This window comes from Ambystoma mexicanum, chromosome 6p, assembly GCF_040938575.1.
Source record: "Ambystoma mexicanum isolate Mex_15411 chromosome 6p, UKY_AmexF1_1, whole genome shotgun sequence".
NCBI lineage: Eukaryota > Metazoa > Chordata > Amphibia > Caudata > Ambystomatidae > Ambystoma > Ambystoma mexicanum.
The window spans coordinates 1,175,276,190-1,175,300,658 of record NC_090935.1 but is presented as its reverse complement, the minus strand read 5'-3'; the positions used below and the strand labels follow the sequence as shown (position 1 = coordinate 1,175,300,658).

General features: G+C 41.7%; 1 protein-coding gene across 1 annotated transcript in view; it reads left to right on the top strand.

Moving 5' to 3' along the window:
* Positions 1–21,845, top strand: part of ALDH1A1 (aldehyde dehydrogenase 1 family member A1) — a 653,703-nt gene extending 631,858 nt beyond the window's left edge. The window contains exon 14 of the mRNA XM_069625815.1: positions 21,634–21,845. Within this exon, the coding sequence (XP_069481916.1) occupies positions 21,634–21,706 (73 nt within the window). The 3' untranslated portion in view covers positions 21,707–21,845. The remainder of the gene's footprint in view (positions 1–21,633) is intronic.
* The last annotated feature ends 2,624 nt before the right edge of the window (positions 21,846–24,469 follow it).

The window sequence follows — 24,469 nt, the reverse complement described above, 5'->3', positions numbered from 1 at the left end:
TAGGGAGGACCAATACAAGCTGGCTTTTACCTTTGGGGGCCAGCAGTACACATGGACCCGGACTCCCTTCGGATACCTCAACTCCGGCAATGAATTCAACATTTTTCTACACAAGGCCATGCCCGACTTGGGTGCAAGGGGTAACCTGGCTTATGTAGATGATGTCCTCATCAAAAGCTCAACTGTTGAGGAACACATAGCGGAGATCCGTTATGTTCTGACACAGTTGAGGGCCGCCGGAGCAAAACTTTCCTTTCAGAAAGCACAGTGGTGTAAAACCCGTGTTAACCTCTTGGGGCATGAGATTACTCCTCAGGGTCTTTGTCCCCAGGAAAATAAAGTGGAAGCACTTCAGAAACTGAAAGACCCCACAACGCTGCGGGAACTAAGGAGCCTCCTTGGACTGACTAATTACAGCAGAAAGTTCATTGAGGGCTACGCAGAGATCACCAGACCCCTGATTCATCTCCTAAAGGGGGGGGTCAAGTGGGAATGGGGTCCAGAACAAGCCGAGGCAGTAAAACAACTCAAAAGAAGCCTCTCACAAGCGCCTTGCCTAGCTTACCCGGTCAGAAATAAGGAGTTCTTCCTGGAGACAGAGTTCTCTAATACGTGCTTGACGGCAGTATTATATCAAAAGCATGACAAGGTCAATAAAGTAATCTCCTATGCGAGCAAAACTTTATCCTCTGTGGAGGAAAAATTCAACGATTGAGAGAAGGCACTCCTGGCAACGGTGTGGGCATTGAAGAATTACCTCCCGTTTATCCAGGGGGAACACATCATAGTGGAGACTCCACACCAGCCTCTGCAATATCTCCAAAGTGACAGAATCCGGGCCGGAAATGTGAGTAATTCCCGAATTACTTCCTGGATTCTGTCAATGCAAGGCTTTCCTGTGGAGGTCCGATATGGCCAAAACAAGAAGAGTCCCCTCGCGCAAGGTCTGGCTGACTTGCATGATTGTGCCAGAGAAAACTGTCTCGAGGACGAAAGTCTAAAAATCAAGGACAACACGGAGGCATACCTTAATTCCCCACACAAAGTCTTTGAAGAGGACAAGTGTGAGGGAATGCCCACTGTCTATGTGGATGGATGCTCTTACCATGTTGACAACAACGGGGAGAAAGAACTGGTGGCCGGCGTAGGGAATGCATGGGTGAATGAGTCCCCAGAACCCTCCGCTGGATACAAAATTGGTCCCCGAAGTAGTCAGGTGGCAGAATTGATGGCTGTGCATCAGGCCATCCTCACTGCTGTCCAGCATCAACTCCGCGAACTGGTCATAATCACAGATTCGGATTATGTACGGAACGGGTTCGTGGAGCACCTGGTTAATTGGAAAACCAGAGGCATGTTATGTGCTAATAACAAACCCTTGAAACATGGGAAGTTGATCCAAAACATTGATGATCTGGTCACATCGAATGAGATGACCATCTATTGGAAAAAGATCAAGGGTCATTCCAAAGTAGAGGGACCAGACAAAACTGGAAATGACTTAGCTGATCAGCTGGCCAAAACCGGGGCCATCCAAGGGGATCTAATTGAGATTGAGTCCCTGTTGGGGGAAATCCAGGTCACTGCCATCACTAGGTCCCAGACAAATGCTCACAACGACCTTCCAATTGCACAATGGAGTAAGGAGACCCCTGATGCTGATTTGATTACCGCTCAGAAGGGGGATCCAATAATTGGTAAATTTTACCAACACCTTGAGGACCCTGAGAACTTTCCCCTGACGGATACCGATTACATTGGGAAAGAGGACCTAAGAGTGTTGATGAAGTGTCAAAAAATGTTCCGGATCCAAGACGGTTTGTTGGTAAGGAAATCCAAAGCTGGCCACGATCAGTGGGTGGTTCCTACCTCATTCCGAAGCCTGATGTTAAGTCACGCCCATGATGCGGCCACCGCCGGTCATAGGGGGTTTCACACAACATTGGAAATCTTAAGAGAGGTTGCATACTGGCCACACATGGGCCAGGACCTCAACCAATATTTGAAGGGTTGTCTTGTGTGTGCACAATTTCAGCCGACATCCCTCACACACCGGGCGCCTTTACAAAAGCGGGGGATGACACTGCCATGGTCAGATTTACAAATCGACTTTGTAGGCCCTGTGATTCGCTCGGCTAGGGGGAATAAGTACATGTTGACTGTGACATGCTTGTTTACCAAGTGGGTGGAATGTCTCCCAGCCCCAAATTGCAAGGCAGAAACTGCAGCTGCTTTGATGATTAACCACATCTTTTCCCGTTTTGGTCTACCTCAAAGGATTGAGTCAGACAGAGGTAGCCACTTCACCAGTGAAGTAATGACAAAGATGTGGGAGATACTGGGGGTCAAGAGAAAGCTGCATATTGCTTATAGACCAGCTTCTTCTGGGGCAGTAGAGAGATATAACCGGACAATTGTGAGCATATTAAAGAAGTTTGTGGCAGATTCTGGGCCAAGTTGGGATATCCGATTACCTCTGGTCCTAATGGCCATCAGATCTACCCCTTCATCTGCAACCAAAATGTCACCATTTGAGTTGATGACTGGGCGCAAGATGGTGCTTCCTCAGCATTTGCTCTACAGGACCCAAGAGCAGACACTGATAAATGCCTCCACTACTCATGAGTATGTAGAGAATTTAAGGAAACACCTCCAACATGCTTTTGCTTATGCTCAGCGGAATCTAGAAAGATCAGCTGATAGCATGAAGACCCATTATGACCTGAAAACTTCCAGGAAGGAATATCAGGTGGGAGACCGGGTCTATCTATACAACTTCCAAAGGAACCAGGCCAAGCAGCGCAAATTTTTGCCTACATGGAAGGGACCCTTTGAGATCATCGACAAGATCTCCCCTGTGGCCTACAAAATCCACATCCCCAAAGGTCCTTTGGCAGCGGGGGAAGACAAGTGGGTCCACATAAACCAGTTGAAATGTTGCCATCCCAGGCACGCTCTGCAACAACTGGAGGAATCCTCTGGAATCCTAGCGGGTACTGTCTCAGACTAATTCTGTTCCAATCATAAAACATACCACATCTAGTCTCTAAAATATTGTGATTTGCATGAAACTGTCTCTTAGTTATACTGTTTTTTATCAAAATAAGAATGTAATGTTTCGTCATGATGAAATGCATATGCTGCCCCACTATCTCAACAGTGGTGGAAAAAGTCTATGAGTAGGTATTGCCGCTCTTCCTTTGTCGTCCTAGGAGAAAGAAGACCTTGAGACTGGCCAAGGAGGATGATACGGAGACCGGGAACGAAGATCCAATGGGCCCAGTGGACCGCCCAATATTCCCATCAGGACCGGCGAGGAGAACTGATCGATCAGTACCGGATGGAGAAGAAGATGCTGAACTGTGCCATCTATTGGAAGAAGATGAGGAAACATCCCAGGTCTTGCGAGTCCCATTCGTGAAATAGAATGGCCATCGCAAGAGGGGGGCTTGTGGGATGTATTTACCCATGCATCCGAGCCGTACCTCAAAACTGTGCAGTACTGACATGGAAAACATCATGATGGCCAGAGCTTCCCAGAAAATGCACAGGGAAATGCATGAAGAATAGGCTGCCGCCCATTTTTGCCGATGTTATGGGCACAGAAGGACACTGCCTAAAACCACCATTGGACTACCCACACAGTAGTCTGAAACCATTGGGAATGGCAATGCTGATTGCCAAAAGCAAACCCATAACTGTTGGGAATTCATTTTCTTAAATCCCAAAAAGGGGTGCAGTACCAGTACTCACCACTATCCAAAAGCCGGCGTTTTAAAACCACCCTGTGTTTCTCTGAAGGCAGGCTCAAACTGTCTATTTTAAACACTGCAACACATCTAAAAACTCACTGGACACCAGCAGACATTTGGTAGAATGGAGTGTTGTGTGCCTACAAAATCTGGGAAATGAAGAGCCCAAAACAATGCTTAAAACAAAACTGCTATGGAGTCAGCAGTTTAAGTTGCACTGGATTTAAAGACACTAAAATCGAAAATGTTTAGATTAAATGAGTGACCTATGTTTGGTGTCACATGCCTTTGTAACTGTTCAAATGTCATAGTTTTAAACTTAGAATCAGCCTTCTAGCTGCATATGTGAAAATGTTTAGTTTTATTTGAATGCAGAAACTGGGGAACAGAAATGACAGCTTAAAGAGATTCAAATTTGCCTGGCAACTACCCCCATCAGGAGTGAAACTTGAGTCACAGCTGTGTTCCCAGGCCTAGCTGCCCTTTTGCTGCTCACACTAAGGATATGCCATCTATCTGATAATTGAATTACCTGTGCTCTACAGGAGCTCTGAACAAAGCCCTGTCCTGGCTCAGGCAAAGGTTTTATTGGCAGGAGTCGTAAATGGTCGTAAAAAGTGGCTTCCTCCTGAGGAAAGGGGAGGGGCACTGCCTGTGAGAGCAAGCTGGCTTGGCAGAACTGGATAAACCAGTATTTCTACCTTGTGCTGAGAGGAAACCACACCCCTTTGGAGCCAGAACATAACTCTAAAAAGATGAATAACTCATAGTACGGACATGTGAAAATTTTATAAATGACACCATAATTCTTGTGATTTTTCTGCCCACATTTTAAGAGGTTTTTCGACCCGGTGGCATGTTCAGGGGGGTTTTAGCGGAAAAGTGGATATTACTCTAAATGTATGCATGTTAAAAATCTGAAACTTCATCAGTTAATGTCCCTACTCCCTGCACACATGTATGTAAAGTTGGGTCAATGTCAGAAAGTGAAAAATCAGTTAAAAAGTCAATTATGTGCCATTTCTGAATGCAAGCTCTTAGAAACAGCAGATTTGGACAGAGACATGGCTAAATTCAGTCACACCATGTATATGTAATTTCAAGCAACTGTGTAACTGTGAAATATGTCTTTTATTATCAAATATAGAATGTGTGCAATCTGACAGAGGAGTGTCCTATCTGCAAGCCATAAAATGACATCCCTCTGACTCACAGTTCATTCCTCAATCAAGTGACAAATGGAAGTTTGACCAATTAGAAGCTGAGAGAGAGGTAGGGTCAGTGATGCTAGAACACACCCACATTCTAAACACATAAAAGCAGACAGACAGGACAGATAGGGACCTTCAATTCCATCTGCAGCGGGACGCTCTGCCGGAAAAATCCATACTTACCTCCATCAAACCTCCAGAGAGCCAAACTAGAGACTTCAATCTATCCAGAACTAGAGACCCAGACCAGAGAACCAGAGAGAGCTGACCCAGATCACTGTGAAGTGCAGAGACCAGAGGCGAGTCTAAAATCTGACCAGATCCGTGGCGAGGCCCATTTCACTCAAGAATATAGTGTGAGTACCTAGAAAACTGTGCAGAACCAATCTCCTAGTTAAAATAATATAATTCAATCTATTTAATCTAAGTAGAACTGCCTCCTAACTGTCACCTGTCATTTGTAAAGCTGTCACTTGTCATTTCCTAGTTGCAAGCTGCACTTTTCTTTTTGAACTTTAAAATTTCAAATCTGAAAAACGACCTTCACAAAATCGCTCATATCTCCGCAACCGTGTGTGCTAGAGACTTGCACTAACTTTCATTTTGAAGCTGAGATCCTAGGCTTTCCTAGGACCCCAAAACGATAGAGATAGTCCTTGTGGTTCCTCTGTAATAGCGCTCGGCGCATCCGCGAATTTTACCGCGATTTGCAAATTTCTTCACATGTAAAAACTGCTGCTGCTTGCCTTCCATTTGCCAGAAATTCGTTTAACCTGCTAACTATCCCTGCATCATTGCTAGTGTGAGCCTGGACTAATATTAACTAGATACCACACACCCTGAACCTCTGAAAGGGAATTAAAAGCATTTCCAGCATATTTCTCATCCATTGCTAGCACATATCAAAGCATTTGGGCCTGTGTTTTCAAAACTCCTATCTGTTTTCTGTAGTGTAAGCTTGCTGGGGTGAACTGAATTACAGTTGATTGCATTTCTGAGAACTGTGTGTTTTCCTCCCATTTCCTTGCATTGCCTAAAGAGGGGGGGAGTGAATAGCCAGAGAAAAGTGATTACATTGTTTGGGTGAAATCATATTGAGTATTTTCTGTACTGCATTCATTGAATATTGCATCCACCTGAGCTTACATAAAGCATTCTGTACCTCCTTCTTCTTTTGTTCCTATTCACCTGTGTGCTACCTTATCCATTTCATGTCAACTCCTTATTGATTATAGAGAAGCGTGTTAGTGCCAGATTCTCCGTTGTTAATCTTTATCATATCAGATTAAGTGTGATATTCAATTATTAATTTATTATAAAGTGGGATATATATACCTATTGTTTAAATTATCAAATAAACCTTTTAACTTGCAAAACAGAACTACTTCTTGGCTCAGTGGGGTCAGGGGGATTCCAAGAGAGGGGTGTTATATAGGGGTAGTCATCCAGAACGCATGAACTGGACCTAAAGATATATCAATAAGGGTTTTCATTCAGTATTATAGACTAGGCGTTGACTTAGCTGTAGTGTTGAATTGAATCCTCTTACACCCCGCCAGTATCAAATGTGCGCAAACAGCGCACTGAAGATTCCCTCCCTACAGTAATGTCATTGGCTGTTTGCCAGCCAATGACAACCCTTGCATTGGCTGGCAAACAGCCAATGACATTACTGTATTGGTCCACGCTGCTCTCCCACTTCCGGTCCGCGTGGGACGGGCTGGGCACGGCGGCGAGGAGGATATGGGACCCCGAGGCACCAGTGCCCCCTGCGTCAAGGAGCTGTGGGACACCCGCGGAGGGCAGCGAGAGCTTGTCACTCGGTTCTCCTGGACGTGCGCGCCTCGTGTGACATGCCAGCTTCCCAGCCCAGGCTTGGATGTTAGGTGCTCGACTCCTGCAAGTGGGGAAGGTGTAACAGGTTACTTGGCCATCACTTCTTCCTTCTTCTGCAAGACTTTTCCAAATGGATGGCAAGACAGTAGCCCGCGGCTCCCACGTTAACTTCCTCGCCAGTTTCAGGTAGGGGGATATGGGCAGCGTTGCGAGCGTGCCGGACGATCTAAAGGAAAGGCTGGGTAAGTGTGGCTCTGCGTGGCATGCACCCCCAAACCGCGACTGCGTTCTCTAGCACATGGAAGAGTACTGTCCTGCAGAAATCTGTTCTCATTTGTATTTAAGGTGTACTCCCCCGCTGTTTGCATGTTGCTGCTAACTAGAACAATGTCACGAGTCAGCAGGACAATCAGTCTGGCTATTTACCCAACCACACTTTGCTTTGTGGAACTCGTAGGCTCACTTTTAGTGATCTGAACATTAGCCCGTAAATCCGTGCATGCAGAGTTTTAGTGGCTACAGAAGGACTGTGTCAGCGGATGGATATGCTTTGAGCGTATAGATAAACCCACTGGCGCGATCCGCGGCATTAGAGCACTTTTCTTAGCTCCATTAGCCATTCCAGAAGCACACCGTTCACTAATCGGTGAGATTTGCTGAAATTGTGAAATACAGTTCCAATTAAAGCATGTCATTGCAAATGCAGGAAGTCTGTAGAGTGCTGTTTAGCGATCACCTGTGCACACCTGCAAGATTCTCACCTGTTTTTAATTCGATAGCTTTTAAAAGTAGAGACCCCCTCTTTCTACGCAGTCTCCATGTTTGGAGATCACTTGATGTAAACACAGACACATTGACCCTTCTGTCCAAGATCACACTGTTTGCTCAGTTTGGGTAGCTGGGATTGGAATAGAGTCCTGATTTCACAGTCCACAACTGCTAGACCGCACATATTACAGCTTTTTTAAATATCGTGTGTCTTGATTTTCAGCAAACCTTTCACTCGAAACAGGAAAGAGTAAACTTCACAGTATTACAATAAGTTAGAAACAGGAATTACGCTTTATAAGTTCAATTCGCCATTTTCAGACATTGTCGCTTCTTTAGCTAGCCGTATTGCTGTCCCCTTAATTGTTAATAAAATCTGACCCAAAGGATTGATTTGCCAAAAATGCATCTTTCTTGCAAAACTCCAAAAGTGGGCCTGCCTCAGTACCGTAGTACCAGCTATTCTCAATACAAGCTGCTGTAAAATACACCATCTCACTTGCACACGTAAGAATAATGTACCACCATTAATATGTAAAACCTAATGCTTTGTCATATTTTCGGTGCACATTTTGGAGGCCATTTCCCCAAAAATTTCCCTGGGGGAGAACCCCCCGCACCTCCTTTGGGTGGTGTGCGCTCAAACATTCCCCTTGGAAAATGTACGCCCCACCAGCTTTCAAACTCACCAGCCACCACTGAGTAGACTATAACTATGGTGGATGTGAGTGGGACGCCTCCTCCTCTGGCCTTCCAACATTAGAGATGGCAGAATGGTATCTCCTTGGACCAGCTTGCCATTTCTTGAAAATATGCTATTTTATTGGGTCTCTGGACATCAACACACAGTGGAGATGGAAAGTGTGCCCAAAGAAGAAACAAGCCGCCAGTGTCCAAGCGGAAGGCGGGTGGCACAAAGATATTTCACATTTGTATTCATATTTATTTGTATTTATTAAATGTATACAGTGTTTTAATCCAAAGTGCTTTACATGGAAACAAGACTAGATAGAGAAATCGGAAGCGTACTTATAAACATGACACAAACCTTCAAAAAAACAATATGTAGAACAATTTAACTAGGTATGTAACAGAGAAACAGAGCAGAGAAGGAGTAAGAGGGAAGTAAAGAGGTTAACAGGACGGGGAATGAAGAAGATGAGATTTCAAGGAAGAACGGAAGGAGGGGTGTGAGGAAATTGAGCGGATAGAGAGAGGGAGAGAATTCCAGTTTAGGGGGGCAAGGAGCTGAAATGATCGGAAATGAGAAGGGGCACAGGGAGGCAGGGGTAAAGTGATTAGGAAGAGGTCAGCGGATCGGAGGGGGAGAGAGGTAGAGTAGAATGAAAGTGTCTCTTCAAAAATAGTTGCATCTTTGACTTGTACCCTTTTTGTGCAAACAATTTGAAAGTTGGAAGGTTTTGAATGAATGCATTTTAGCCATGTTCTCCCTTATTACTTACTCTTGGGTAAGACATTGTTTCACCAATTCTGAAATCATTGAATCTAAATTCCACAGTAAAAATACTTACTCTTCCACATCTACAGTTCAATAACACATGAAGCTGCTGACTCAAAGCTATACACAAATAGTGATACATAGACATTTGATTACCACCTTCACAAAACAGACATATTTATGAAGAGATTTCCTTGGAGAAATGTACATGCAATTTTATGACTTTTTCAAATTTAAGAGATTGTTCATCATAGAAATATGACTGTGTCTTTTTTAGCTACAATATGTATGAAAGTAAACAGAGTCAATCTTTCGATTATGTGGGACAGCATGAGAACCAAAGGCTTGGTGTCACACTAAGGGGTTACATTATTGCCCACTTCTCTGAGTGGTAAGCAGAAGCATACGACAAGGTAATGAAATATTGGAGAGTGGCCCACCTGTGCAGGTTGCACCAGATCTTTTTACATAAGTTATACCTATATTTGAACTCTGGTGGGGTTTCTGCCATCCCACTGTCTTTTTGGGTGCCTTTGGAAGAATATATACACATGTTTTTGTGGTCGGTCTTTACTGTCAAAGGAAGACCCATAATATTGTCTTGAAGTGCATAGACACTACAATAATCCTAATGCATCTCTCTCCACAGCCAAACAGTTCTTTTTTCTTGTTTGTCCCAATAGAAACACTTAAGGTGATGTTGACCTCCTCCCCACTCTACATTTGAGTGAAGACTCCTAACCACTTCTCTCTGGGATGTATAGTGATATGTGCACATAAAAGTGCAATACATGTCCTCAGCTTGGGGCTCTGTTATGTTCTCTTTAAGCACTGTAAACTCTTATTGTCATTAATTTGCCCAGGTACATTTCGAGTCCTTTTAGTAATTTTCACATTTGTGATGTCCTTACTGGAGGTGATTGAAATGTCCACCTGCAAAGCAAAAAGTGCAATGTTTGCACTGGAAACCACTTTCACCCGTTCTGCAAAATCAGCATTATGGTTACGGCATCACCGACATAACGCCTGTTTTTTTGCAGTTTCGAGTGCACATGATTATTTGTTCCCACGTTGGTTTCGTGTAGCACAACGAGAAACTTTGCACATGTCTTTTTTTCGATCCAAGAAAATGTTGTACAGCCACACGAGAAACTTTGCGCAGGTTTTTCCGAACCTTTCTTGCACTTTCTTTCTACTGTGCTAGGTTTGCACGGGGCCATGGGAAATTTCATGCAGTGTGTTTGATTTGTACCAGGTTTGCACAGCCCCACGAGAAATTTCTTGTCACTCTTTTTGATTCGTGCTAGGTTCACGCAGCATCATGAGAAACCTCACACGGCTTGTTTTAATTCATGCTAGGTCCGCGCAGTGACATGAGAAACACTGTGCCGCTCTTTTCGATCCGTACTAGGGTTTGATGCTTGTTTTTGGGACATCTGCCTTACTTTCCAAAATTACCTGTTCAAATTATTTCAAGTCTACCAAGGTATTTGGTGACACTGAAATAACATTTCACCAGGGTGAAATTGATTTCTGTAATGTTCCATGGTCCTTTTTTCTTGACACCCAGAAACTTCAAAATGAAATCATCATCTCTGCTGCTTAATCAGCCTCTGCTCTTTCTGGCACATGTAGGCTGTACGCCCTTTGTGTTGAGTGTGGGTCTCCCATGCTTGTTATTTGCATGGCATTGCCATTCATATTGCCAGTACTTGGTCTGTCCTTTTCCCTCACGTTTGTGTTACTTGGCTCGCTACTGATTTGGGCTCCGTTGAATTAGAGTTTGTGGGTCACTTGCTTTGCAGTCTTACTCATTTAAACAGATGCCACGTCATGTTCTTTCGAGCTATGGCTAGAATATTCTTCTTTGTCCTTTTCATACCCACCTTGACCAGCATTGCTCTACGTATTGCCTCTCTCAAGGTGGGGTTCCTGGCTCTCAACAGTGTCTGTTGTATGCTATGATCCACATTAAACGTTGTTAGCTTGTCTTTGAGATGCTCTTTGGCTGTCACCATGAGAGTGCAAGTACCTCTGAGCCCTCTTAGAGAAGCTCTTTGTTTCTTAGGGGGGGTTAGCTCAGCGCCAACGTGCTCGCCTTGGAAGCAAGATGACACAAGCAACACAGGTTCAATCCCCGGGTCTTACAAACCTCTGGATATTAAGCGTGTCATACAACCCATCATCATCGTCATTCGTCTACAGATTCCCCCTTCTTCATATAACTCCAGTTCTATGTTTGGCTTATTCCCAACAAGTTCCTTAAACCTAGACATGGCTGTCTCTTCATTTCTTGTGTCTGTTCGCCCCTTTGCTGTGCCGCTGGCTTCCTTTTGGATCCAGGTAGTCGCCTGTCGCATACTGGGGGGAATGCAATGTCCTTCTGTTTCCAAACTGTGCAGTCCCACTATTTCCTAATATTCACCAGTTCCTTCTTCACCTGCTGCTGCCATAATGTACACCTGGATGGCATCTGTCCAGAGGTACCATGGTATGGTGAAAGGGAGTGATTTCAAGGCACTGTGCTGCAATCAGAGGGACACCAACCATCATGTCTGTCCAGCTCCAAGAACTGCCCTTAAATATAAACCTTCTAGACACCACCATGGTCTCAGTACAATCACCATAACTCTGTTGTGACGTATGCATGTGACAGCATAGCAGTTTCCATGTTATATTGCACAAACAACTGTGTGAGTCAAAACTATATTCGCACAATGATGCCAAATGTTGATTAGGCCCAATACGTGTATCAAAATCAAAATAAAACTTAGTACTTCTTTAAAATGTTAAACGAAGAGGAACAAGACGTGTTATGCATGGATCGTGCTTCCATAAATTCTTATGAACTACTCACTCTAATCTCAAAAAGATAATAATCAAAAAGGCACATTTTCAATTCTGATGAATTAGGGCGAGATTTCTCATTTAGAAATGTCTAAAGTCATGATTCTACATGTCTTTTACCACTCAGCCTGGATCATGCAATGACATTTTCATGAACACGGTGGCCGCATTTTAGATGAAGGGCTACAGAGGACATACCGGTGTTATCAAGAAACACATCTCGCTTTAGTCATTGGAGAGATCTACAACATTTGAAAGTTAGGATTGCCCCCTGAAGAAGCCGGAAATGACAATAGAGCATTGTGTGAAATATACTTATCCTACAGGACACGGGGAAGAAAAAGAGCTAAGTAAAAGCAGCAGTCCCCTAGAACGCTTACATTACATAGTGCTTTTCATTTGAGGACCAACAAGAAACCAAGACCAAACGGATAGTAGGTATGATTTGGGAGAGCTGATTTTCCCAGGCAGATATAGCAATGTGTGACTTCAGGACCAGCCCCAGCATTTGCACTGGCAGGAGCTCATGTGCTAAGGAAGCCCTGCAGAGCGCCTTCACATTATGAAGACATGTCTTCACCTATCACCATTCTGCAGTTAGGACCATGAATAAGTAGGTACACATGATGGCTACTTAGGTTTATGTGGCCATAGGTGAGCTTTATGTGTACTCTATATCACTTCTCCTTTGTCAATATATACTTTGTTCCCGTCATTCTTTTGTGAAAGAGCTCAGAGGGTTATCTGGCGTGCTGCATGCACTAGTGGGCAGTTTGAAGATCATAGATTTCCAATGAAGACGCGGAGGAATCAACCTCTTACTTAACCCTTGCACCACCAGCTGCTGGCCGCACTACTTGTTATTTGATCCCGTGTACGGCACTTGCCCTTCCTCCCCTCCCCTGGCACATTTCCACTTGGCCTAGTAAGATCGTGAGTCTCTGTCTTCCCTCTGTTCCCCTCCCGGTCTTCTCGTGCCTTGAAATACTTGGGTATAGGCACTTTATAAATGCCATATCATATCATACCCTAACAAAGTTGATGAAAGTAGGACCACAGAGTTCTAATTTAACTCCTCTTTGCGTACCAAGAAACAATTCCATTTCTGGGTCCAAGTAAAAATGGTATGCCACTCACCAGTGCTTTGTGTACATTGCCATCACTTTCTTCAGATCTCCAGACCGCTTTTACGACTTTTTGAGAGCAATTCAAAATCATATTTGGCTGACAGTGGGGAACAAACGTGTTGTGTTTAACTCGTGTAACGCCTTCTTTCGGAGCAATGGTTTCTCTCTGGGAATCATGAAGGGCACCACAGATTCCATTTGTTTTTGGGAGCCCCCTCTCTTTAGAACGAATCAAGTAATCTGCATCAGAAGCTGCAGGGGACACAACCTTAAAAGAACATGTGCACGTACAGTGGCCTCGGGCAGCACAAAAAATCATGCTTTGGACCGCTTCCAATATCATCTCTAAAAGCACCCAGCAACATTACTGTAATTTAGATCTGCTGGTAAAAAAACAGGCCGAGCTTTCATGAACCTGGGGCTAGCATGTACCATCCAGCAGGTTCCACATTTCATTTGTATTCCGGGCTCTGCGAATTGTGCCTGCAGAATTCCCCCACCTTACCTTCTCCTTGAGTTCCATCAGATGTCAATCATACACAGCACACCTCTGACATCCACCCCGCGGCACTAAAATCCTGACGGGGCACAAGTGGAAAAATGCAAACCCACCAACTAAGGCGGATTGGGACAGAGATATGTTATGGATAAATTAATGACCCAGAAGAACTATATATATAGACTTGGTACTGCCCTCATCCAAGTTCAGAAATATATGGGCCAGGTTCAAACAATATCTGGCAGAAAGAGCCGAACTTGAAAACTCAAACTAAGAAGGAATGTAATTGTATACAATGTACTGATGTAAAGTGGATTTTATATATATATATATGTAGGTAAAATACCTATGGGCAATGATAAATAAAGTTTTTAAAAAAATGATGTTTTTTATTTGTTTATTGTTCACTTGTTAGGCGCTTAAGCAAGAAGTAAATACTGTTTCAAAGCACCCAAAGCGCAACATGGAGGGGATAAGGGGTGAGAAACAATTAAAAGACATACACAATTAAATACAGTGGGGCAGGGGAAAGACGAACCTACTACACCTTGTGAGTATTCAGCATGTGCAAGTGCAGATCTGCACTTCCGATGAGACTTCACATTGAAGGTGCACACTAGAACAATCTCCAATCAATAGACCAATACATTAACAATGGCATTTGACTTAACTTTATATTTTTTTTAAAAGTCCAAAAATAGCTATAATTGCAATATGTGCCATGTTAAAGTTTAATGATTAAGGAGGAAGGAGGCATTATTGGGTCACATATCAGGATGCTTTCCGAAGGCTGGGCTTGCACGTGGGAAGCAGAGAGGCACTCACAGCAATCACTGCAGGTTGCTTTTCAGTTGTGTTTACAGTTCAGCTTAGCAAGTGGTATGAATCACTTGAAGCAGCCAAGAAGACAATTACATGCTGTGGGATTAGATGATTTAGGCCATAGAGGATTGCCACTGAAGCTCCATAATGGCATGCCTTTTTTCAAGTGGATTTAATGACGTCATGGGACAATTACGGAAATGCTTGACTGATATAATCATCGTCACCACTTAAACCTCAAGAAAGAATAACAAAAGCCTGGAATCCAAGAACCCTCCCTTGGCATGCAATGTCCTTGTGGATACAGAGGAGCACATCATAGCAGGATCCACAAGCTTTTACTTTGAATTTGCAGAAACTGTTTGCATATGTCTGACAACTCCCCTGCTTTTAATCTGTACACTGGACGTTAGGATTACTCTTAGGAGAAGAAGTGTTTTTACAATGCATATTATGTTTATTTCTGACATGTCGGTCCATATAACATATAGTAAAAAACAGCACATATTTAAAAAATAAAAATAAGTAATAGTAATACAAAAGCAAATAAAGTACAAAAAGAGAACATAATGATAAAGTGCATGAGTAACTAGATGTCTGATAGATGTTAAAAGAAAAGCAATGTTGCGTTATACAATGAAAACTGGTAGTCTATAAGATTTAAATAACTTATTTGAAGTCTCATTCTTCTCCATGGCCGCAGTCGAAGAGCTGATACTGCATATTCGTCATAAAGGGCAGACAGTAAATTATAGTAATAATTGCACACATCAGTTCAAATATGCTCAAGAAAAACAAATGTTTAATCCTGACATTCACGAGTATGTTTCTACATGGAAATCCATGCAAGTATATAAATAAATATTGACTGTATTAAAAATCTGAAAATCGCCAGGACTCTGGACCTTGTTGGACTTTGCAACACATTATTCAATTTAATGGGGGAATATGGGAGAATATGTTCTATTCGCCTCTGGTAGCACTACGGTCATTAGGGAAAATACCAGTGACGTGGAAACAATGTTTAGAGTAATTTATGAAAAAGGTCAGTACACTGAAGCAGGCAAAGGCAGACTCATTGCTCCTTTGAAGACCCTAGTGAAAATCTGTTTAAATATTCTGTTATAGAGCATCACAAATTCGGAATAAAAAATTCAGCACTTGGCAATCATTGCCGGTTTATCCAGACTGGCAAATGTCATGCCCCTAGACCCAACCAAAGATAAAGCCTGCTGTAACAACAATACCACCTTATGTGCTGTCCATTGATTTCTGTGTGACATTTGACCATGTAAATAACAATACATTATAGAACACATTGCACACATGGGGCATACCGTGAATTCTGCTAACAATGTTTATAAACATGGGTATGTGGCAATAGGAGGGTAGCGCTGTCACAGTGACATTGGTTTATGGGCCCAACCAGTGGGATACCTTTTTCTAGAGGATTAAAACAGTGTTGAATTCTGTCGCCAATCTTTTCCAAATCTTACATTGTGGACATTGTGCTGGCTATGGCCAAAACACACACTGTTCATTCCAAGTAGTGTTCTACCAATCTACAGTGGCTAGACTGCAATGATGATTATTTGCAATTGATCTCAGCCAGACAAAGAGAAATTATTCAGACTAATAACTATTGAAAGAAGCTTGAGTTTGACATCAACTATGCTAAAAATTAAAACGATGTGTTTAGTCACAAAAGTAAATGTCATGTGTACAGAAGAAGCATCAATGGTAAAAAAAAGAAAAGTAGAAGTTGCAAACATTTCAAATATCTGGGAATTATTTTCAGTCATAACCCAGATGGATCTACCAACATGCAGTATACAGCATGACGAGACAAGTAATGTCAGTATTATGACGTTTTGAGAAAAAAGAAAACCTGTAGATATAGCATGTTGCCACTGGCAAAGGTCTAAAAGAGGAATGAAATAGATCATACATTTAGCAAAGGAATGCATGATATTATACCCTCTATGCAGAACTCGTGAAATGATGTAGATCTGGTTCCTTCTATTACTTTGTGAAGATTTAAATGATTAGATGTGAATATGCTTATGGGTTAATGGATGAAACAACTGTGGGACAAACGGTCGTGTCAATTATGTAGTTTTTCGAAATAATTGAAACCTTTCAGTGCCTCTTTTATAGAATGTGAAGCACTAGTCACAGCATAAGAATTCAACATAATTAATAGGGAAAATGCAATTGGGACGAAGTACACAGGAATGGTAGTGTCAGTCCCGTCGGGATTATCGATTCTGGATACCTGTACACAACATATTGATGGGGATTTGCAGTCACCTCTTAACAATGATGCTGTATAATGAGTGATTTAGGGAATACATCGCAGAGTGCAAAAAGAAACATGCAAGTAATAAGTGAAACACTACTGTAAGCAGCACAGGAATTATCCCACAACAAGGTACACATGCTTTTACATGACAATATTAACGTGATAAAGGAAATAATGAAGGCATTCAAATGTGGCCGCTGTTTAATATATGTATACAAGCTTTTTTTATCTACCATGCTATACCAATTAAGTATAAACCCGTTATCAACCTAAATGTTTCACAAAAATATCTGTAGGATGTAGATTTTCCAAAGTGTGAAGAGAATTTTTGGTAAAATAAAAGTGATATATCTTAAGGTTTCCAAACCAATTCCAATGTTTTCAAAAGTAAAACAGTTATTCAAAATCCAAAATGCATGTTTTACAATCGCTTGGCTAATTTGGCCCTAACTTTCAAATATTGAAACATCTGTTGTAAAACATGAACACGAAAACCCAATAGTTTAAAATGTTAGAAAGTTTATGAGCGTTTTTTAGCTTGACCTTTCACATGGAACAATACTTTGAGATTTCCCAAAGAATATCAAGTTTGTCCCATGAGTTAGACAGAGGTGAAAATTCACATTTCTTGCTTGGATTTGAGAATTTTCAAGCTCTGCTGCGTCTCACTTGATCATAAATCTATGATTTGAAAATGATGCCTTTAGAGAATGACAAGGGCAAATGAGTTTAAGGAAACTTTCAATGAAAGATGAATTATTTGATAGTTTACATGTTTTCGTTATCATCATTATTTGAGGTGTATACCAACCATGAGAGCAATGTAAGACAATGGTTTAATAAATTCATCAATAGCTATAAAATACTATTCGTCAAATATGTTTTCAATATATTTCTCAATTTCATCAATATAGTGCACATATAGTAACTTCATCTCATCAGCTATATTTGACCCACATATGATTGCATATGCAGTTACATGTTCATATGCAACCTGCTTCAATCCATTGGCCTTTGGTGTATCAGGTATAAATGAGAAAATAGAAACATGTAAACCACTTTAATATACAAAATCAGAGAAATGACTGCTCTCTAACATCGGCCATTTGAAAACAATGTATTACAAAGTATAAAGAATGATGGGCATGTCCATTCATGGGCATGAAAATATGTATCAGACGGCTATCGGGTGAGACGTCTAAAAGTCATGGATTAAGAAATGGAGAAACAAACATGCTGGGGAAGACAGAGGAGCTTCCACGTGTTAAAGTGTGCGCTTGTGGTAAAGACCAGTCGAAGGACAGATGTAGGCCCTTAGATGTTGTTGTTGGTGGGCCGAGAGGATAACTCAGGGACAACATTTGTCGTGGAAGCAAGACAAGGCAGAGTTTCACAGGTACGAATCGTGGTCCCACGCTTAGAGGCTGGTCTATGGCAGAAAGCTCAATATAAAACCTCAATTTATATTTACATCATTTATAGTCAGGCAGTTTTGTGGTGGCATTGTGCTTTGGAGTTTTCTGTCAGGTCACAGGGAGGATGACATCTGTGAAAACTATAGATGTGCAGTCTTATATTGGTTCCCAATTGCCTATGTTTATCCATGTTACAGGCTCTCAGGGTTTATTTGTCCCACAAAGAGGCCAGGATAATTATCTCTATGGATCTCCCACACTCATGGCTTGTATCTTTTGGTACTAGAATTCTATCAAATATGGGTAACCGCCAGGCTGGAGGTTTGAAAGTCTTAATTACTCTATAGTTTTTAAAGGAAAAGAAAGTGTACTTATGTTGGAAAATACCAAAAATATTCACTTCCAAGAATCGGCAACCATACCACTCCTCCACTTTGAGGAATTATTAGAGGAAAATTTAACATCAATTTCTTGAAAGGTTTTTACTTGATCTCTGATCTAGACTGTCATGATGGTAGATCCTCTATGATCATGACAGTCTAGATTTTTTATCGCATTGCAATTACAATTTTCGCTGTCTAAAGTCTAAAGACTCGAGCTATCAGTTAACTTTTAAACATTTCAACTATGCACCACTAACACATTGACACGTTGACAATTATTCACCTGCACATCTGCAGATTCAAATCTCTTATCAGTATCTTTGCAAAGTAATTTTACAGTATGGTGTTTGGCATGAGATATCAGTACTGCAAGCAAAGTGGATGTTTTCTTTTGATATGGACATAATGTTTAAGATATTTTCTTTTTTTCACTGCACTGACGTTCTCATTTCTGGATAGCGTTTTATCTGAATTCCACAAGCAGGCATTACAGACCAACTCATCCAAATAAACTCGACTTATGAACTGTTTACTAAACCACTCCCCCCTATCCCTTTGAATATTATTTATTTAACATTTTCATGAAAGGCTCTCATAAGATTACACTTGTTTTCAGTGTATCGGCTTCTATAGCCTGCAGGGATTGATCACTTGCAGGGAAAGCATTTAAATATGAATCCAGTATTCAAAACAGAGATGTGCCTGTTAACGATGGATTGGCCGTTTATTTCTGAGATTGCACAACATGCAGGATCATTTCTGATCCGTCTCTTGATAACGAGGACAGCAATTGCTCTGAAAGTGCTAGACATTCATATTCTTTTGCATTAAATGTCACCCTGACAGACTATTTATGGTCTGTTATTGGGAAATGTAGTCAGAACATAGAGGTGAATGCAGGGAACAAATATTTCAGTGTGAGGACAACTATTGATACATTTATGGGCATCAAGCTGCACATTGTTTGTGCTGATAGACGGCCATAAGGAAATGTGCAAATAAATGGTGTGACGTGCACCTTTTGTAAAAGTCGGTATCCGAAAATGGTACCTTGTGCATTTAAGTACAACCATTTGTATGACTAGTGATCATTTTTCTTAGAACTAAACTATGGGTGAACATGCATGGTGTGCAAACCTATCCCCCTTTGCTGTACCATTTAAGACACACACATTCCAAACTTTGAGTAATTGGATCCAACTCCTCCCTCTTCTAGTACCATTAATTCCAACAGCAAAATAAAGAAAAGGTACATCTTACAGATGCATCTGGAATTTAGATCACTGGCAAGGAGCACCCAGTTATTAGGTCACTACAAGGCAAAAGTCGAAACTATTTTCAATGATTAGCTGGATTGGTTTCATGGCAAAGGAAACTGATTGAGAACAGATGTTTATTACACATTTGCCAATATTACTTTGCTGAACCTTTGGGGCTCAGTCTTAACACCTACATCCTGGGAGTTATCACCATTGTTGGGAAGGAGCCTAGTGCTTTCCTTCATTTCTGAACTTTCCAAGTGCTTTAGAATTAGGCAAGACTTCTGTTAAATGTTTTTTTGGGAAAGATTCTGTTACTATTTCTAGGCACCACAAAAGACCATGGACGGAGGGGGGCATTAATAGAAGGCAGTTATTTAAAGATAAGGTGCATTAGCTGAATTAATTTGTAAATGTTAAAGCGTATGCAGTTCTTAGCACACGACTCAAAAATACTCCCCCTCCCTTCCAGGAAATAATGCAGCCTGTAGTAAAAATAGACTATAAGCCATTGTGTGGGAACCGGCTAGATCTAGTAGAGAACACGAGGTAACTAAGCACCTGCTCCTGTCCATCAAAAGCCAATGGAGACTAAAAAAGATTTGAAGGCTCAACAGAATACTATGGGAAAACAGGGTTTTTGTAGAAATTACCGGACCAGATCAAATATAAATGTATTGAGTGAAGTGTTGAGAGTATGGCGTGAAGATGTGTTTATATATGAATGTTTATAACATAGCAAATTATGCTAAACAAGAGCGATAATTTATTCCTACAGAGGCAGCAGTATGTTACATAGCTTTGTCTAAATGTAAAACTGGTCATGCAACACTGGAGACTACTGCATCCCTTGTATGGCAAGAAGAACAGTTTTGGATGAACTCTGCCGGTATCCAGTAACCAAGTCAAGAGTATTTAAGCTCCAGGCCCAGCACCAGTCTTCAGGACCTGGGAGCTAGCCACGGAAGACAGAATGCTGGTCGGAAATGGTAGAGTCCTCTGCCCTTTCCCCCAATCCTCATGATCTGTAAAGATTACAAGTTGTTATCCCTTGCAAGATAGACTCATGTCCTTAATTCCATAGAGGGGTGCATTTAATCTGGTGTGAGCGTGATCAGGGAATACCCCAAAATATTAAAGGTGTGCCCCTGTAAATTGGGGTTCAGTTTCTTTAAATGAAAACGCACACATATAACAATTCTCTACAAGCCATTTTAGATCAAAATGAGGTTGCATCATGCAAAGAACCTGACAAGATTGGGTTGATGGAAGTGCTTTGGGAGACCCATTACAGTCCAAGAAACTCTGGTTAAGTCTTACCATACCTTAACCTTACAGTGAAGGTTATGCCACCCTGCCTCACCTTCACCAAAGTTATGTTATGATTGCCTTATGTGCAGTGTAACAATATTCAAAGAAGACAACTTATGGTTCAATTGTTCACCATCACACAAATTGGCAGTGGAGGGATCAACTTTCTTTTCAAGTGGCCACACTGGAGGCTCCTCCTTCCCCTTTTGCAAGCACTAGCCCACTGTTACCCCGATTTCACTGCAAAAAGCCATCTTCTTGAGACTCCATTTAGCTCGGAATGCTTCTCTATATTCCACACACTGGCAGCCAATTGAGAACTTGACCTCTTATTCTAGTTTAGATGTTTAAACAATGTAAAGGGACAATGTTTACATAGAGATTTGTGTATTTTTAAAGAGTTATTAACTGCATTTTCAAAATGTTTTCCCAACCCATTGTTTAGGCTTCATGTTCCAAACATTATTCTCTTGAAACTTAATTCAGATTGAACTATTATTCAATATTATATGGAACATATGTTGGTGGCACAATATACTGAGCACATTTACAATTTGTTATTGATAAAAACAGATTTGATAATTTACCGAAAAACATATAATCATATATATATATATATTGTTTCATTTCTCATTTTCTTAGGGGAGAATATGGCATTTCAGAATATACAGAAGTTAAGACTGTCACAATCAAAATTCCACAGAAGAATTCCTAAACGTTCCTGGTTTGAAATGAACCTGACTCCATTAAGTTAACAAACATCAAGCATGGGCCTTTTAAAAAAGCAAAGTTGTTAGAAATGTGCACTAACTTTACGTATGCTTACAATAAAATAGCAGAGTTTTAAACTTCAATGTGTTTGTTTTTTACTATTTTTCACCTGACCATTGTATACTTGAATTAGTAATAAGGCAATACAGAATCAAAGAGCAAGTCAAATGCACGACACACGTCCTTCTGAGGTCCAGGCTCGTATAACACAGTCCTTGCTCCGCCGAAAGGCCAGGGTGTCAGAAAAATAACAACCTGGCTAAGATATTTGTAAGGCGGGGCACATCATCTGCTGAGATCCCATTCTCCGCTCTGGGCGCATGTCCTAATGGCCACAATCCAGTTGCTCAACCAGGAGATGGTGAGAGACCTAAGGATTATGACAATCCAACCGGTGAGCCATTAAAGTAGAACACATGTGTGCAGATTTAGCAAATCCAAAGTTTGCAAATGAGCTACATTTTAAAAGGTGAATTTCTGCCTCAGGAGTTAAAAAAAGTCTCTATGGACCCACGCTCATGATGCCACGCTTTGCCACTGTCTTGATGTTCAAAGATGGATGCATTAAATGTATAGGACTTTTTATAGTCTGAGGGTGTATGGACGGATACATGCTTAAGTGCGATAGAAATGAATGTGCCAGGAATGTCTCATGATGTGCCAGGATCAATGTGCCAGGAATGCCACGTCGAGGATTGAGTATGCTCCAGTCCACAAGGCATACGGCCTTGCAGGGGTGGAGTGACTTATTTTTGGGCTGGAACTATAAATGGCTGGCACACGTTTTTTCTACTTCTGATTTTACTGATTTGACATTCAAAACAATGGAATAGGAAGGTACATAGGGCACTTGGAAGTGCTTCTGATTATTTTAATGCTTTGCATGCATTACTTTTTAGTGTTGAAACCTGCGTGATTACTGAAACGTGAACAGTGTTTTTAGGCCAGACTCCCTGTGACCTGTCTATTAGGCATCTCACTAAAGCGGCATCTGTGCTTTCTACCATCATAATTTGCATTGGCACAACACATATCTTAATATGCCACCTAGAAAGCTAATGAGCTGACTGGATGTGCCACTTTCTGATTCAGAGACAACACATTATACAGAAGACAACTCGTTTTGGTGCATTAAAATGTGTTACTTGACTCTGCCCTACTTCGATATGTAGATCCCATGTTATATGATAGACATGTCTTACATTCAATAGCACTTTACTTAAAGGGTTTTAAGGCGCTACATGATGTTATGTTACTGCTTCTATAATCATTGGAATGCGGGGGCAGAGGATCAACTGAAGTCAGGTTCTGATGGAAAATATTCCGTAAACTATTTAGTAAAGGACTTTTTTTTGTTAAATTTGTTCTGGCATTATTGAAATCACCCAATGAAAACACACATTAACAAAGTCAATAGATTTGCTTTAGTGTGGTGAAAACATGTTTTACATTCATGCACACAGACACCCTTATGAACATGGAGAACATGCCTAGGGGACATAGTGGGGAGAAGCCACTCTAGGACTGGAGGAATGAATATAAATGCGAGGATTCCGGAGAATTTTATTACATTTTGTGATGCCTGTGCCAACCATCAAAACAAAGAGGGAGGTGCAAGGTAATTGGGAAACCAACCTCAGCAAGCAGCCCCTCAGGAAGGTTGTGAACGTTTATACTGGACTAAAAATGCTTTGGGCTTTAGATCATTTCAAGAGGTTATGGGTTGCTGATTCTAGTGAATTATAGTAGACCTAGAACCTATGGCCATCCTGTGTAGCCTTAAATTAGCAGCCAATGACAATTGCAATTATTTCAAAAATCACATTTTCTTCATATCAACTCTGATAGAACACTGTAAAAAACACTGCAAAAGACAGTCACAATATTAACACATGTCTGTGATTGAAAACGTGCTAGTGCTGTGCAATGCTATATAGAAATTAGCACACGTCAATCAGTCCTCGAAGACTCATTCTCACCCATTGATCCTTTTTTCACTACACAAACAAAACGCAACTTGTTTTTTTCCTACGTGTCTAATATTATATTAACATTCTAGGAAATTCTTCAGGGGTAACTGTCTTTTCGGTGCAAATAGCAGTGGTAAAAGGAGCTTCCTTTCCACTTCTTATTAGTGTGTGGGAAGAGGGGTCGCAGCGACTCCCCCCATCCATTCCGGGTCAAGCATACTTCCTGTTCGTGTTGTGGCATGGATGCTCTGGGCAGAGGGCCCCGGCTACACAGCACCCGTGTAGGAATGCCACCAGTGAACTGTAGCCCTTGAAGACAGCATATTAAGACTCCAACTGGTGTGCTCACCAACTCCATTTTCTCTTTGTACAATGGCAGGCCCAGCCGTGGAACCAGACAACAGACATGCAACTCTCCTCCTTGAGCCGCGCACAGTGAGCGAGCTACTCCCCCCACCTCCTCCCCTCTGTCATTTCTGAAGCTGTCCAGTTCTCATGGGAGACTGGCCGCACGATTGAAACAAACTTCAAACTGTATCTTCTGCTTTCCGTCTTACCTCATTGACCCAGTCATGGCCCAGCTCAAGGCCTGGTCGCAGAAAGTAATTTGCCTTTACAAACCTGCCCCCCCAAATGCAGACCCAGGCCAAAAAGAACACTAACCCCATATCCTTTGAACATGCCTGAATAACTGATAGTGACCCTTGAGTATACAGTGTTCGCCTACAACCTCAGTA